Source organism: Astatotilapia calliptera, chromosome 12 (assembly GCF_900246225.1).
Source record: "Astatotilapia calliptera chromosome 12, fAstCal1.2, whole genome shotgun sequence".
NCBI classification, from domain to species: domain Eukaryota; kingdom Metazoa; phylum Chordata; class Actinopteri; order Cichliformes; family Cichlidae; genus Astatotilapia; species Astatotilapia calliptera.
The window spans coordinates 10,765,408-10,781,957 of record NC_039313.1 but is presented as its reverse complement, the minus strand read 5'-3'; the positions used below and the strand labels follow the sequence as shown (position 1 = coordinate 10,781,957).

Below are 16,550 nucleotides of genomic sequence, written 5' to 3'. Positions count from 1 at the left end.
GGTTTGTTTACTCGGAGAGTTAAATAATTCAGATAAAATTAGAAACGCAAATGTTAAGCCCGCGCTCTCAGGTATTTATGCGTGATGTCGGCAGCACCAGCAGCTTACTGCACAGTCAGCCAATGAGGTGATTGAGATTGTCTGACGGATAACAGGCTGGCCCTGAAACATACTTTCCCACAGACAAGAAAAGGAGTCTGAGCTGCGAACATCACTTTTGGCTTCAGCTTCCCAAAGAGGAATACCATCCAAATCTCCGCCACACAAAAAAATATTAATTTCGCAGGTAAGACTTTTTTTATTTCTATTTTTTTCTCTTTTTTCTTCATGTTACTAATTTATATTAAAATGTGGGATGTTTATTGTATGAGGCTCAGTGAGTTACAGCCTTTTGTTCTTATTTCTGGGATATTTAAAAAAAATATTTGCACAGATCAGAGCTTATATCTAGAAAGTGTAGCTGTAATCTGAGAGTCACTGGATTATTCTCAAACTAACTGACCCAGTGTAATTATAGCTCGAGTTACCTTGTAAGAGGACACAGATTAGACAGTGTACACCGTCTGTTGACAGAGCCAATGATGTCATGGTCATATAATCAGTGGTGGGACATGTATTTCATTTCTTTGTAAAAGAATTAGTAGTACTATACAAAGTAATGTAATATAAAAGTTGCATACAGCGTACAAAGACTGTGGTATTTGTCAAATCCTAATTCTCAAGCAACACATGGTAGTACTAATTACAATTAATATGAATGCATCTCAAGGTACAAACAAGGATTATAATAAATAAAAAGTCAACTCTAAGTTCTCTTTTAATCATGGATACTTAATAATAATATATAAAACCAACCTGGATTTATAGACTGAATGGTTGATAAAAGAGAATTTAAGTGGAGCGGATTAAACTTTGCTTTAAATTGGATTTAAAGTTTGAAAAACAGACGTAGTTATGATTCAGTGATAGCGATCCTTATTAGTGGATTGGTGTTATCGATGCTCTAATATGTGAGCTATCCTTCAGTGACGCAGTTGGTCAAGGTGAAACTGCTGTAGGCGTTTTAAATACTGGAGAGTATTTCTTAAAACTCTATAACATACTTATTAAAATTATCTATTTAAATCCTCATCCAGAGAAGACTCAATTAAAATAAAGCTGGTGAATAAAAGTAAAAAGTGCAATATTTCTTTTTAAAATGTGTCAGAGTGCATGTGCAAAGTAGCATTAAAAAACCCACTCAATGTAGTCATGCATACATCAAAAGTGTACAGATTTGAGTAAATGTTTTGATGCAAGCGTATTTCTGCCACAGAAAAACAGAAATTGCCACCCAATTTTATCTCAATATTTCAACATGATTCAATATTTCAAGTTGAGTTATTAAAATTTTGAGATACTTTTTAGTGGCACAAACAAGTCACTAACTCTAATGTTAGTCCTCATGTTCACCTCATTACTGAAATTATTACTAGATACAGGACCTGCTTAGACTTCACAGTACTTAAAAATACACTTGTCCTACCACACTGTATATAAAGTACAATCTTCACTAATATTTTGTTAGTACAGATTATAGCAGTGACATACTTAATGCAATATGTTTTTACTAGGTTTTTGTTTTTTTGGAGTTTACATAATTTAATGTTGGATATTTTATAATAATACATCAATAATATTGTATTTATGGTGCATAGCCTACACCTAAACCTCATATATAAATGTAGCCTGGATGTTTGTTAATACATTATTTTTATGGCCTGTGTCATCTTTCTCTAATTCTTTTTACATGGTTATCTTATGTCTTAGCCTGTCCATAATTTAGGATTAGGTCAAAAATAGTCAGATTTCAGAATTAAGAAAATATGAATTTCATCCCAACAAAAACGAGCTAATCCATAGATTTAGAAACAGACCCCATCTACAGGATCCTAACTGAGGTGCATTAGAAAATATGAGTCTGATCTGATCCCTTGGCTGCTTCAGCACTCATGCCACAGTGCTTGTGTAAGATTTGTTTCTCAAAGCTGGATTAAGAGCAGTGATCTGTGCTGTTCCTAATTCATCAGCAGTGTAACAATACCACACAGCAGGACTAAAGCTGCACTGAGAACATCTCATCAGTGTGTTTGTGTGAGTTCAAGAACCTTTCCATTTTATATAATGTATAAAGTATAGTTTAAAAAAAAAATAAATTTAAGTACTCACCATTCAAGTAGTAATAATGCAAATAAATATTTTCTCTTTAAATGATTTAAACGAAATCCTTGGTTGGTACTTGTTGGGTAATTATTTTACTATGCATAGTCTAAAACAGCAACAGCAGAAACAAAAATTTGATTTTCCTGTTTATAATAGCAAAATGAATACATAATTTTTTAAATCCCAATGACAGAACAAAGCTGAGCAAAAAAATTAACAACACAACTGAAAGATGATGTAACATGTAATAGAAGTAAAAGCAAGTCTATAAAAATGTAAAAGTGATTACTAATGAAGTTCATTAACCTCATTAACCAATTCAGTCCTAATAAAGTTTCTATAATCTTATTTTGACAGGATGAAAATCACGTTGGAAATGCACAAACTTTCCACAGTGGCCCTCTGTGTGCTGCTCCTGGCCACACTGTTACCCGGCTCCAAGGCCCGCCGTGGACGTGGAGGTGGTGGGTTCAGCCGAGGAGGAGGAGGCTACAGCCGGGGGTGGGGAGGTCAGCCCTACAGACCACCGCCTGTCCAGAGCAGTGGCCCCAGTGCCGGGAAAGTAGCTGGGGCAGCTGCTGCAGGAGCAATAGGAGGATCCATGCTCGGCTCTGCCTTGAGCCGTCCTGGGTATGGGTATGGGTATGGCGGAGGATTCGGAGGATATGGTGGATATGGAGGGTATGGAGGAGGTTATGGATACCCACGATACGGAGGTGGTTACGGCTATGGCCCCCGCCCTGGCTATGAGCCAGAGGGCTCTGGTGATGTAGAGTACTACACCGGAGCATCCAGTGGCCCAATCTACAACAGCATCATTGTTGTCATTGGCTCCCTAATGTCCCTGCTCATGGGCCACTGGGTGGCATTCATGTAGCGCTGGAGACGAAGCTGAGATTTACAAACACACCAGAAAAAACCCTCCTTTCAAAAATAACCCATCCTACTGTAAAGGGGACATTTTTAAAGTCATAGTTCACCTGAAATTTGAGTTTTCAGAAATAAAAACCTGTTGCCAATTTGTTTTATGGACACTTCAGTGACCCTGTGTGAGGACAATAAGAGGAGTTTGACTTATCAATGTGACACCATTACGCTGAATATGAAAACACGCGGTCAAAAATCATTATTAAAGTCACGAAATGTAATCTGATTTGATGTGATGTTGCTATCCTGTCCCATTTTTCACTTCTTTTAATGTGACCACTGTTTTTATACATATGGTGATGACTACAGTCTGTAAAGATAGAGCAGGAATTAATTAGATCTGTTTTAAGTTAAGTCTACCTCAAGGAACAATGTCAGGATTAGATGTTAATGTAATTTTCTAATTACCAAATTTAAATATTTTTTTCATTGTGTTGCGAAATCAGTTTCACCCCGGTTCTTTTTTTTGTTCCTCGGCCATCCAGAGACGGCACCGGACTCAGTAGTCATTTTCACAAAAACCTTTATTCCTCTTGTTAAGCATGCATCTTCTAGAAGGGGAGACGTGCAAGGCCAGTGTCCCTCTGCAGATCTTCCACTCCTTTGTTTGTTACAGTCAGCTTTATAGAAGTGACCCCATCATAAAACCCCCATGGTGTGCTGCAAACTCTGTGTCTGTGTGTGTATGCACGAGCACGTGAGTGCCTGTGTGTGCGCGTACCCGTGTGTCTATGTGAGTGCACGTACCCGTGTGTATGTGTGAGTGCATGTGAGTGAGTGTGCATGTAGGTGTGGGTGCGTCGTAACAGTCAAAGCACTGTGTGTGTCTCTGTGTAAATTCCTCTACACAACATAAAAAACAGAGTTAACATATTACAAACACTGAGACCCCCACTCTGCATCCACTGGGCCATTGGCCTCTTGTTGTCTTACATTTACATTTAAGGTGGAGAGTCTCCTGCAAGCCTACTTCTAAGTTTATAACAATTATGAGATTTTATTAAAGGTACAAGCATCAGCAACCCCCAACTGTAGCTTCCTGTCTCCTTTTATGACAGCAGACCCCCAGTGTCAATAAATTCCTTTCCCTCTAAACAATTGCACACACTCTCAGGCTACAGCTAAGCCAAACTGAAACACAGACAAATCCTTCCTTATTCCTCTGATCTAAACAAATTTAACACATATTATAATAATTATTTTCTTGTACTCACAATTGTTACATAATTTTGCCTATGCTGTATATTGTGTATAGGTTATATTTTTTAGTATTGCTTTCGTTGACATATTTGCATAATTAAATGTTTTATGATCATTTGTAGATTTTTATTAAAGAATGTTCTTTAATATTTAAAACTGTTATGAATGTAAAATAAATGTGTGATATAGCTTCGTGTTGACATTCATTCTCCATGCTAACCACATCATTTTAGATTATTTTAGATTATTATTAAGCCTTAGGAACCTTTGTAATCCTTTTCAGACTGACGTCACTGACTTTGTTTCTCATTTGTTCTTGGGTTTCTTTAGATTGTGATATGAAGCATTGTGTTATGAGGGCAATAATCGGGGCTAAGTGTGGCTAGTGAAACTGAACTGAGCTTTCCAAAAAAAAAGTGGTTAATCAAAGTTAATTTATAATCTAACAAGGAGAGGCAATTACTTTTTCACACGGTTTCAGGTCGTTTGAACAGCTTTTTTCTTCCTAATAAAAGAAATCATCTTTTACAAACTGCATTTTGCATTTACTCAGGTTTCTTTGTCTAATATAAAAATTGATTTGATTATCTGAAACATTTAAGTGTAAAAATCAAAATAGTGCACTTATTTAAGTTATGTCTGGTATTTTGTGTACCAACACACTGGACCTACAGTTATAAAATGAATAAAAGGTCAACGTGCAGACGGCCAGCTTTAATTTGAAATGCTTAACAAGAATATTGCATTAACCTTTATGGAGCCGCAGCCATTTTTATACACGATGCCCTATTTTCAGGGGTTCATATTTAATTTGAGCTGATAAGTGTTTGCTAGTTCTTAATTATTTCTATAATGAAGCAGGTTAAAGGTCTGACAAGAGAGTTAAATGTGGCATTTAAATCTGAGGTACAAGTAAAATAGACCATTCTTTACAAAGCAAGTCTATCAGAGAGACCGGGACCATTAGGGGGGGCCAAATCACACAGTTTGATACATTTGTTAGGGATCGTTGAATGTCTGGAAATCTACAGACTAATACGGAGCTGAATGATCACATGATCCTTTAAATGGGAAAGAGAAACCCATCACAACATCTAGCTTAGTGTAGCATATTCCCCAAGAGAAAATTATGTCATTACCCAACACAATAATGGTGTGGAGGAGGCCTGGACGGGCTCATGATCCCAGATTTGGAGGTGCTGGATGGATACAATAACATAAAAAATACATAATCCAATGCTGACTCTACCGTTTTCATAACACTAATGCTATGAGACATTGTCATTTGCCAGCTCCGAAGCAATGAAATATCCACAAGTACAAGTTAGTAAAGCTATTTCATTTATTTAACATGACGAGGAAAAAGTGCAAGCCTTTAGGATTAATGAAAACATTCACATTCTCCCATAAGAAACAACCCTTTAGCTCGTTTTGTTTTACAGTTACAGGAAAAGGCTTTGTAACTATTTATTTTAATTTCTCCTGTAATCACAAGTCAGCCATCTGTGCCGTCAATGTTTGCTTTATATGAAGCATAAAGTATAAAATAAAGTATAAAATCTCACAGCAGAAGTCAGCACAAAATAAAGAAAGGATTACAGGTTCCTTTCCACCAAGTTATTTTTCATCTTGTCATCTTTCATCTTATTCATGAACACATTCTCTATAATGTCAAATGAACATCTCAGTGCAGCAGCACAGGTACATTGCTGTTAAGTAGCATCAGCATAGCACTTGTAACTACTGCTAAAAGTCTTTGAAAGCCCATCTCCAATCCTTCTACCCCTCCTGTACTCCCGTCTTTCGGCCCTTCTTGTCTCATGTACTTCATGGAGTAAGCCATGTACAACTCCAAGCATCTCCTGGTTTTCACCTGCTCGATCAGTGCCGGGTAGCCGATCTCCACAATGCTGACTGTGTCATCTTCTTCGGGCTGATTTGGAGGGCCTGGACTTGCAGGGGTGGGGGTCGAGGGGTTTTCTGTGGCAGTGTCGTTGCTCTGTGATGTCACGAGAGTAGACGTGTTGGTTTTGGTTGTAGCTGTGGCAGTTGTACCTGGTTTGATTTGGGGCTTTTGAGTTTTCACCGGCAAAATGTCAGACCTCTTCATACAGGCATCCATGTAGTCTTCATAACTCTGAACGGGTTGAGTAATTACGGCATCTCTTGCTTTGTCGCTGCTGTATTCAGTAGTATTGGTATTGGTATTAGTATTTTTGTTAGTATTTCTATTAGTGTGGATTTTAGACCCATGGTTCCTGTGCATGTAGTGTTTGTAATAATACTCCTCTTGAGGGCTGCGGACAGTAAAGTGAGGATTGTGGAACTGTCCTAACCCATAGCCCAGGGCCGTTCCTGCCACTGCACCTCCAGCTGCAGCTACTACTGCACTGCGAGCAAACCCTCTGGAATTCTCAGAAGGACGATTACCTCCATAACCTCCTCCATACCGTCCATAACCACCTCCATAGCCTCCATAACCTCCTCCATACCCTCCATACGGAGAACTTTGTCCCGGATACTGGTTAGGGTTGCCTGCTGCACCTGGTTGCCTGGGATAATTGCCTTGCTGCCCGGGACTGCCCTGATTGTTTTGTTTTGGATGGCCACCCTGAGGGGTGGAGTCTTTTTTGGGTTTGTATCCTGTATTGGTGCCCGAAGAGACTTTTTTGCTGCCCGAACTTTTTCCTCTCCCTCCCTTTCCCCTGGTCAGCGAGAAAGGGGTATTAAGCAAGATAAGTGACAAACTAAGCATGGACAATGAATAGAGCTTCATCTTCACTCTGTGGAGACAAATATGAGATAATATTTAGAGCATATCACTTTTAATTTTGTACTTATGTAGTGTTAATGTCACTTTATTATTTTAGTTTTAGTGCTAGAGAGCTGTTAGCAGCAGAAACCTAAAATCATACATGTGTTCTTCTTTTGGCTGCTCTCTTTAGGGGAAGATCGTCTCCCTCCATCTTACCCTATAGCATCGTCCTGTGTCACACCACCCCCTGCATGTCTTCCTTCCCTAAATTCACCAAATTCAATCTTCTCTGTGGTCTTATTCTATTCCTCCTTTTTGAAATCTCCATATTCAGCACCTTTGCTCATGTGTACTATGCCTCCTCTGCACATGTGCAAACCATCTCAGCATTTTTTTTTTAAATTTGTAATTGTGTTGGAGGAAACTAGGAAGGCTAGAGCAGAGACGCTGACAGCTGCAATCAGTCATGTATGCACTGGATTTTGTTTTGCACGGTAGAAAATTCACTTTCTTAGGTGCATTTTTGTCTGATTGTTTCATCAATCTCTGTGTTTCCAGATTGTATTTTTGGTGCTTAATTGCCACTTTTGAGATATTAGATTTGCAAGAAGGCAAATGAGCAGTTTAGACATGTGGAAACACAACAGGGTTTCATTTTTTAGGCTTTCAGTAACAAAAGGAAAACTGGAAATTCTCCTGAGAGTCTGCCAATGTCAGTGCTGATAGCTTTATGATGCAGAACCTGAACCTTGGAGGCTGTAATTAGTGACATCTCCACAGTGCTGTGTAATGTCAGTGTTGAGTACTCCTCAAGCTCTTTATTGAGTTGCAAATCCCATCACAGAAATATGATACTAGAAGTGATGCTGAGGCAGTGTGATCATGTAACAATGCAGGGTGTAGTTCAAACTGTTGTTATTTTCTCATCTGTTTTGCTTGTTTTAATTGAAAGAACTGTAATGAAAGCTGGTTTTTAAAACAAGTTGATACGAGCACATATTTATCACCTTGATCTTCGAAATTAAATACAAGTATGAAAATGAGACAGGTAGGTGGATAATCAAACAGATATTATATTGGAGGGTAAGTAATGTTTATTAAAATGATGAGGAACTGTAGATGATGAAGGTAGTTTATATCCCTTATCTTAATTTTGTTTTCAACTATCAGAATTTTAAAATATCTTGCTTCCAGGACATAAATATGTACAATGCACTGAAAAAGTATTTACCCCCTCCTGGTTTTTAGGTTTTCACATATTTGTCACACGTACATGTTTCAAATCATCCAAAAAAGTTTGACATTAGACAAAAATAACCTAAGTAGTTATTAAGGGGGTAAAACATCTTTGGCTCACTGTCCTGCTGCATCACCCAAATGAACTTGAGCTTCAGGGCATGAACTAATGGGTGGACACTCTCCTTCAGGATTTTCTGGTAGAGAGCAGAATTCAAAGTTTCATCAACTACAGCAAGTCATCCAAGTCAAGAAGCAAAACACCCCCAGACCATCACTACCACCACCATGCTAGACTGTTGGCACGATGGTCTTTTTGTGAAATGTTAGTTTATGCCTGCAGTTCTTTAGATGTGGTTATCCAGTCTTGTGAGCTCCTGGATGAGTCGTTGATGTGCTCTTGGAGTCATTTTGATACACTGGTTCATTGTGACCCTTTCCAGACTCATAGATGTCAATGACTTTGTTTCTCAGTCGCTTCTTTAGATCATGGTGTGATGCTTTTTGAGATCTTTTAACCTGCTTCATTTTGTCAGATACCATCGATTTAAGTATCACATTAATTTTAAAATCTTATTGCTTACTTTTAAAATCATAAATAATATTGCGCCTAGTTATCTTATTGATCTTCTCAGCCTGTATATTCCTAGGAGAGCACTGAGATCATCAGGACAATTGCTCTTGGTGCAACCTAGGTCACTGCAAAGAGCAGAGGTGACCGTGCTTTCGCTCTGTTTGCACCTAACCTCTGGAACAATCTCCCACAAGCTATTCGTGCATCTGACTCGATCCAGAATCTCGACTGAAAACTTATCTATTTGGTTTAGCCTTCCTGGCTATCTAGAGTACGATTCTTGTAAGTACCCTTTTCTTCTGTTTTGTTGAACAAGGTTTTGTATTGATTTTGCTTTTGAAGTTTTATTTCGATATCTGCTTATCTTGTATGCTTGGTTAATCAATGCTTTCCACCTGCTATTTGCATTTGTATTTTGCTACTGCTTTTAGTGGATTTTGTGAAGCACTTTGGTGTACCTCTGGTTTTAAATGTGCAATACAAATAAAGTCGTATTGTATTGTAAGTTATTTCTGGATTCAGCAGGTGGGCAGTAATCAGGCCTGGGTGTGGCTAATGAAATTGAACTCAGCTTCCAAAAAATTTGATTGACCAAAGTCGAATCATGATTAAACAAGGGGGTTTGATAAGCTTTTTAAATGAAATCATCATTTAAAAACAATACTTTATATTTACGCCGGTAATCTTTGCCTACTATAAAAATGTGTTTGTTAATCTGAAACATTAAAGTGTGACAAATATACAAACAAACAAGAAAATTAAGAAATAACTCTCATAGGAGTTATATACAATTATATATGAGCTAACGGGTTTATATTAGCATGTTCACATTTTAAATGACAATAAAATATATTACTACTAAAAATTATTTTAACTGTCTGTCCAGTTGTTTGTAATGTGTTACTACAAAATTGAATACTATTCAGTCTGTTGTCAGACATGACGTGGAAAAACCACAAATCCTTGTCTGAGAAGGTGTGGCTTTAGAAAATATATAAAGAAAAATAAAGAAAATTCCATTAGACAGGCGCCTTAGTGGCGCTCCAAAATGGATTTCCGCTGTGTATCAGCCTGGGACGCATGATGCTAATTGATCAGTATCTGAAATAATGGAATGAGCCATCGTTTTTGCAAAACCACACAGGGAAGGCAAAAAAAAAAAAAAAAAAAAATAGAAAGTAAGAAAGAAGAAGGAAAAAAAGGGCTGTGGACAAACTGGAGAAGGAGGGTTTATTTAACTATTTATCTGAGCATTTTTGGATACCGAAAATCTTCCCCGCCTCACACACAAATAGCTGCTTTTGTGTACTTTAAAAAAAACCCAACAACTGTTGTTTAAATTATCTTGTCAGATCTTGTTATAGGTCGTGTTTAACAGTTCGGCTGCTGTGACACAGCAATTAAAATTAAGCCTGATTTAATTAACTTTTATTTATTCTGGTGTTGTGCCAAAAAGCGATTGTATTTAAATAGTTTTAAATGACTTGTTTGCCTTTAATCTGTGAAATGTACGTCAAGCATATCTGTCGTGAATGATCTCAAGCTATTTTATGCCATTTCTACCATGAGTTAAAAGATTAAATTGGTTTTTGGCAAAGCGACCTTTATATGTTCTTTATTTATGAATGTCAAACACTCACTGTTCTTCAAGAGGCCAGCTGGCTTTGTAACAAATATAACATAATAGCTATATAAAAATATTTTAAGTGGCTAAAAAGGAGTGGATTGATTATAAATTATATATTAAAGACTTGCAATAAAGGTATTTTCTTTATTTTACACATAACCTCCTCGGTATGGTAAGCATTTTATTTGTCTCAGGCTAATACAGCGACTAGTGATAACTAATCGATGATTTTTGCTTTAAATACTTGTAAAAACTTTTTTAACTGTATGCGATGCCTTTCCCTGTAACTTGTTGTTAGAGCTGCCGCGATATGGGAGGCAATAACAAGTTGCCCGGTGGATGGTTTGTTCCTTGAAACAATTAAAACATATGTTACATGTTGTTAGAATTTATTTATAACTGCATATTAATGCAGGGAATTCATATTAAAAGGGGAAAACTTCACTGGAATACGCCCTGCAATAACCACTGCCTGATACTCGGTTAGATAAAGACTGTTTACTCCAGGTGACGTGAACTGCGCACAGATCACAGGTAGAAACATTAATTGCTCTACTTTACCTACAGCCTCACCTGTGTGGTGACCGTGAGTCAGATGAGTTCCTTCCTCCCTGTTTGTCTTCGATAATGTCCCCGCGGCGCTCGTACCTCTCCGGTTATGGTTTCAACTGTTTCATTTCTGTCTGACATATGGCCGCACGAGAGATGTGGGTCGCTTAGAAACAGATGATGGGGGCAGGGCTGGGGTGGAGTCGATTCTCGGCATCCACCGGGGAAAAGGAAATGGAAAAATAATCAAATAAGGGCCCACAGCCAATCAGCAGCGAGAGTTCAGTGCGTGTACTTACTAATGGTTCAACTTTTAAGTGTCTGCTTTACTGAACGTTTTACCATATATCGTACATTTGGCTCATACTGAAAGAATAAATGATTCCATTTTCAATTCAACTTTATTCATATAGCACCAAATCACAACAACAGTGACCTTAATACTGTATGGTAGAGGCCCTGCAATAATACAGAGAAAATCCCAACAATCAGATGACCCAAGGGTAAGCACTTGGGACGGAAAAACTCCCTTCTGCTTGTCCAGTTTCCTATTTTTATTTTATGTTTTTTTTAAGAAAATTGAGTTGAAAGCCTGCTCGCTTATCGACAGACTGCAGAGGGATCAGTGGCTAGCCAGAGGAAACTGGGAGAAACCCATGGAGAGTACTCCTTTGGTAGCAGGAAGCCAGGTTGTAGTAACGGGTTTGAGTGGCGGTGCACTTGAACTCAGGAAAGTCTACAACAACGTCAGCCATCCTTTCACCAGAGCAGACACTGGAAACAGACAAGAGAGGAAACAGGGTTTAAACAGGCCACAAAGCATGAAGAACATTGTTCAGTTTCTTTTCTGTTTACTCTAATTAAAAAACTGTCTTTATGGGATTTATAAAAAAGTTCCACTTTCCAATTTCCACTTGACCTAAAGAAATGTTTGATATGTAAATTATTTTGTATATGAACAGTTATCTTTGCTTATCTCTGTCCTGACCATCTCTTGTGTTTATTTGTAATGTAGACTGTAAAAAGAGGCGTACTGATATGATGGAGTAAAGTGTTTGCTTTCACCACTCGCGGTTAAAAAGCTCTCAGCTGGTCACTGGAGGATGTTTGTGTGGCAAAAACAGGGAGTGTCTCCTTTAGGGGGGGGAGGTCTTGGTCTTTGTTTGAGTAATAGGCTGTAATTGGTGCCACGCCGCCCCTTCAGCTGTGCTTCAGGTTTCTGATAGTTAGAATGACTCAGGACTGTTGTTTTATTTAAGCTAACATTATCATCCTGCTGCAACCAGGTTTCTGTAAGGCAGACTAAATCGATCTGTTGATCAATTATTAAGTCATGTACTAACAGAGACTTGGAAGAAAGAGAAAGTTGTTGTTTTTTTGTCTGTTTGGGAGCTGACACAGTCAGGGGATGGGGTTTGGGTGGATAACAGGAGGAGAGAAGCTGCAGAGAGGCGTGTAAGACTGCAACTCTGCTTCCTGGTCACATTTTGTGGGGTTAATACGTTGGCCTGATTTCTAGAAATGAGAGCTGCTCCATTCAAAGTGGGATGGATGCCGTCTCTCCTAACAAGACCAGGTTTCCTCCAGAAAGTTTCACAATTATCTATGAAGCCCACGTCGTTTTTTGGACACCACTCAGACAGACAGCAATTTAAAGATATCATCTGGCTAAACTTGACACCCCTGGTCTGATTGGGCAGGGGAATTCAATATGGTTAGTGACCTCCGATTGACATAATCGGGTGTCATTATTGCCGGCATGAATTATAATTTTAATGAATTTACGTTTACCCTTAGCCAGCAGTTTTAAATTCCCCTCAATTCGCCAAATATCCCTTCATTACGAAAGCTGGCTTTTTTAAGAAGAAGGAACATTTGAGGTCAGACTAACATCTGTAGGAGCTGAAAGCATCTTCTGATGTTAAAAATCTCCTGGATTTACGAGCGGAGATGTTATCAAAACGAGTGCGTAATCTGCACTTTACGTGGATGACTCAAAGCTGATATCGCGGTGCTAAAACTTAGCACTGCAACACTGTTTTCATGAAACAGAGCAGAAATTAACTGAAATGAACTTCCTTTTCTCAGCAGTGCGTACACAGAGAGCAACTTCTCTCTGCTCAGTCTGTAAAAAAGAAAATCTTTAGTGCGTTAGATTAATCCCTCAATGTTGCAGTGTGCTATTCAAACTAAGAAGCGGTGCACTCTACATCCACATGACACAGTAACATGGTAACTGGAAAGCTGTTTTCAAAGAGAAGCACTTGTGGGAAACCTGAGCTCACATTGGATTTTTGAGCCATTATATCACATTTCTTTTACTGAAGTGTGTCTTTGTATAGAAATTACAGTGCATTTTTAGTAGCTCATTCTGGAATTGTGGATAATTTCCTTCAGTAAATCTGTCCTATAACGTGTCAGATAAAATACAAATTATTTTCTTATGTTTTGCTCTTGTGGTCCAGTGCAGCCTGTTTCCTCCTGTGTTGCATTTCTGTGACTGCAGTCAAAATTCTCTCCATCGATCACTTATCCCAGCTGACCTGAAGTAAAAATTCATGATAAAGGCTGTGGATTCATTTGAATCAAACAGAAGAGGAGAGGAAAAGGGTGCAACTTCAATCACACGAGGTTACTGTTTATTGCAGGGGTGTCAAACATAAGGCCAGAATTAGCCCAGTAAAGACTCCAATCTGGCCATTGCATGGCTTTGGAATTTTTTTACTTTAAACATATTTGACTCCATCATATATGTAATAGATCAGAATGGATCATCTTTAGGGCTGATACCAATCAGGTTTCTTCAGTAAATACAATGAGAGTCCATCTGCAGCTCACACTAGTGTTTTCAGATTCATCCTGCTTGCTTCATCATTCATGCTGACATGCTTACAAACTTTAACTTATTTACAATCTTAGTTAAAGCATACTCTACTCAGCTAGTTCAGCTCAGGCTGATGTCATTCATGCACAACGTATGACCCAAAATGAATCATAAGATGAAAACTTTTACATTTGTTTATTATAATTTACTCCAGACTCACTGAGATTTTTCTCAAAACCAAACATCTAGACTTTGATTACAATTCTTCTGGTGTCTGCAAATATCTACAAAAACCAGTGATTATAAAGGTCTGCTATGTTGCCCCCTGGTGGGCTGTGAAAGTGTTGCATATGGGTTGTGAGTGTTTCATCGCACACTCATTTGGTCAGATATAAAAACCAAATGAGCAACACATCACACAAGTTTCTCTGTGTAAAGAAGGCTTTAGTGCAGCTGTGTTTGCAGTATCACTATAATGCTGGTGATGACAGAGAAAAGCCCTCGCAGGTCTGTCTGCAGTCTTTGCGCTCCACTGCTGCTTTCAAGTTTGGTCTTTTTCTTCAAGTTTCTTTCAGCATTGACGATGTAAAGTTCGATGCACCTCTTGAGCTTAACCTGTGTCATCAGTGCTGGGTAACCAATCTCCACAATGCTCACTGTGTCGTCATCATCAGTTTGGAGGAGCTGTGAAGCTGCAGGTGCAGGATTGTCTTCATACTTATTCGGAGGGTGAGGAGTTGAAGGGGAATCGGTTGAGGAGTTTTTCGTTGCGGTGCTGTTACTTGTGGCGCTGCTGGCAGTGCCAAGAGCAGCAGTAATTGATGCAATGGTGGAGTTCACAGTAGCAGCTGTGGGGGGTTTAGATGTAGTCACAGCTGGTTTGAGGTTTGGTTTTCGATTCTTTACAGGGACAAGATCTGCTCTATTCATGCAGGACTTTATGAAACTATCAAATGTTACGTCAACTTGTATGTATTCGTAATCTCTGCTGAAGTCATTTGTATCAGTAGATCTAATACCATACTTCCTGTACATGTAGTAGTTGTAGTAATACTCCTCCTGGGGGCTGTGGAAGTGAAAGTGAGGACGGGGGAACCTTCCTAACCCGTAGCCCAGGGCCATTCCTGTCAGAGCTCCTCCAGCTGCCGCCAATGCTGCTCTGCGACCAAAACCTTTGGATTTATCAGAGGGAACAAAGCCCTGTGCCTTTGCATAGTTTGAGAAGGGAGAGCCGCCACCAGCACCATAACCCCCATACCCAAAGCTGCTGGCATAGTGAGGACTCAGGATTTTGTTGTTTGGGTTGTGGTTTATGTATCCGCCTGGATAACCCCCGTAACTGCCATAACTGCCCCAGTATGGGTAGCCCGGTCCTGGGTAAGCACCAGCTTGATGTCCTGGGTACCCTGGGTAGAATCCTTGATTAGGATACCCACTTTGGTAAGGGTATCCTCCTGGTCTGCCTGGTTGTTGAGGGTAGCCTCCTTGGTTGGGGTTACCTCCTTGGTAAGGGTAACCTCCTGGTCTGCTTGGTTGTTGAGGGTAGCCTCCTGTGTTGGGGTAACCTCCTGGTCTGCCTGGTTGTTGGGGGTAGCCTCCTTGGTTGAACTGTGTGGACTGTTGGGTCTTAGACTTAGTGTCCTGATTAGGTTTTGTTTTTGAAGGCTTCTTAAAAGCATTCATTATCTGAGGAAACTTTCCTCTTTTGGAAGCCAGTGAAGGTTTAATGTGAATGACGAGAAGAGGTAGACACAAGATGGCTATAAGTGTTGGCTTCATCTTTGTACCACTGCAGAGAGAAGTCAGAGAAGAAAGCAAACAGGAAGACAATAGTAATATTATAATTTATCCTCTGTAGGCCACGAGGTTTCATTTTTCACACCTGGAGTCTTCCTCCTTTTCTTTGTGTGCAGTCTATTTTTGACTAAACCCCCCATAGAGTTGAGTGACATAATATTGTAAATCTATGTGCACAGCCCTGCCTTTAACAGCACTGATCCGTACTTGCGCAGTGCTGTCTTATGATTATTTAATATAAATGGAAAAACTCACTGAAACCTTAAAATGCATGACCCTAACTGTGAAGTTAGAAAAACCTCTGAATAATCTTTGAAATGCATGTAACTGTATCAGTGCATTGCATCAATTACAACCGTCATATGCGTTTGCACGACACATTCTTGCCCTACTGTTATCAACACGAAGCTGTAGGTCCGTTAAAGCTGGCGAGCTTAAAATAGAGCAGTCTTTCAGCAGCCAGCCATATTTATAGCTGTTTTTAAAACGCAAAACACTTGCTTGAATCGCTCCCCGCCACCAAAAGGAAAACAAAGAAGTGCACAAAACTTATCTATCACCTGATGTCCACGTAAAGTCTCTCACCAGGTCGAGCCTGTGATCACGAACACGTTGCCTCTGTTTGCTCTTAGGTTAAGACAAATTCACCACAAAGCACACAAACACATACTGACCTGTGCTTCCAGCGAGTCCACGGCAGCACTGCTTGTGTATGAGATAAACTTCAAATGTCAGCCCCTCCTGTCCCCATGGCGACAAAAAATTCAACCCCCTTCCCGTCACCATCTCCCAAAATACACCACAGACATTCACACACTCACTCTGTCATTCATTGTCAATCTCGACCCAGAGAAAACAC

At 39.3% G+C, this 16,550-nt stretch overlaps 3 protein-coding genes across 4 annotated transcripts; 1 reads left to right on the top strand and 2 right to left on the bottom strand.

The window, feature by feature from the left end:
- Positions 1-34: 34 nt before the first annotated feature.
- On the top strand, positions 35-3,587 carry sprn2 (shadow of prion protein 2). Its single transcript, XM_026187886.1, has 2 exons — positions 35-286; positions 2,560-3,587. The coding sequence occupies exon 2, from the start codon at positions 2,561-2,563 to the stop codon at positions 3,077-3,079; it is 519 nt and encodes a 172-aa protein (XP_026043671.1). The 5' UTR covers positions 35-286; position 2,560; the 3' UTR covers positions 3,080-3,587.
- Positions 3,588-4,890: 1,303 nt separating this feature from the next.
- Positions 4,891-12,351, bottom strand: prnpb (prion protein b). The gene is made up of 2 exons (XM_026188827.1): positions 11,095-12,351; positions 4,891-7,112 (listed from the first exon to the last, which is right to left on the bottom strand). The coding sequence occupies exon 2, from the start codon at positions 7,103-7,105 to the stop codon at positions 6,014-6,016; it is 1,092 nt and encodes a 363-aa protein (XP_026044612.1). The 5' UTR covers positions 7,106-7,112; positions 11,095-12,351; the 3' UTR covers positions 4,891-6,013.
- A 1,332-nt stretch (positions 12,352-13,683) lies between these two features.
- LOC113033505 (uncharacterized) lies at positions 13,684-16,459 on the bottom strand. Of its 2 annotated transcripts, none has more exons than XM_026187354.1 (2): positions 16,366-16,459; positions 13,684-15,683 (listed from the first exon to the last, which is right to left on the bottom strand). In XM_026187354.1, exon 2 carries the CDS (start codon positions 15,671-15,673, stop codon positions 14,339-14,341), a length of 1,335 nt encoding a protein of 444 aa, XP_026043139.1. In that variant the 5' UTR covers positions 15,674-15,683; positions 16,366-16,459; the 3' UTR covers positions 13,684-14,338. The 2 variants fall into 2 exon arrangements, with proteins under 2 accessions (XP_026043139.1, XP_026043140.1); XM_026187355.1 differs by lacking the exon at positions 16,366-16,459 and adding an exon at positions 16,277-16,343.
- Between the last annotated feature and the right edge of the window lie 91 nt (positions 16,460-16,550).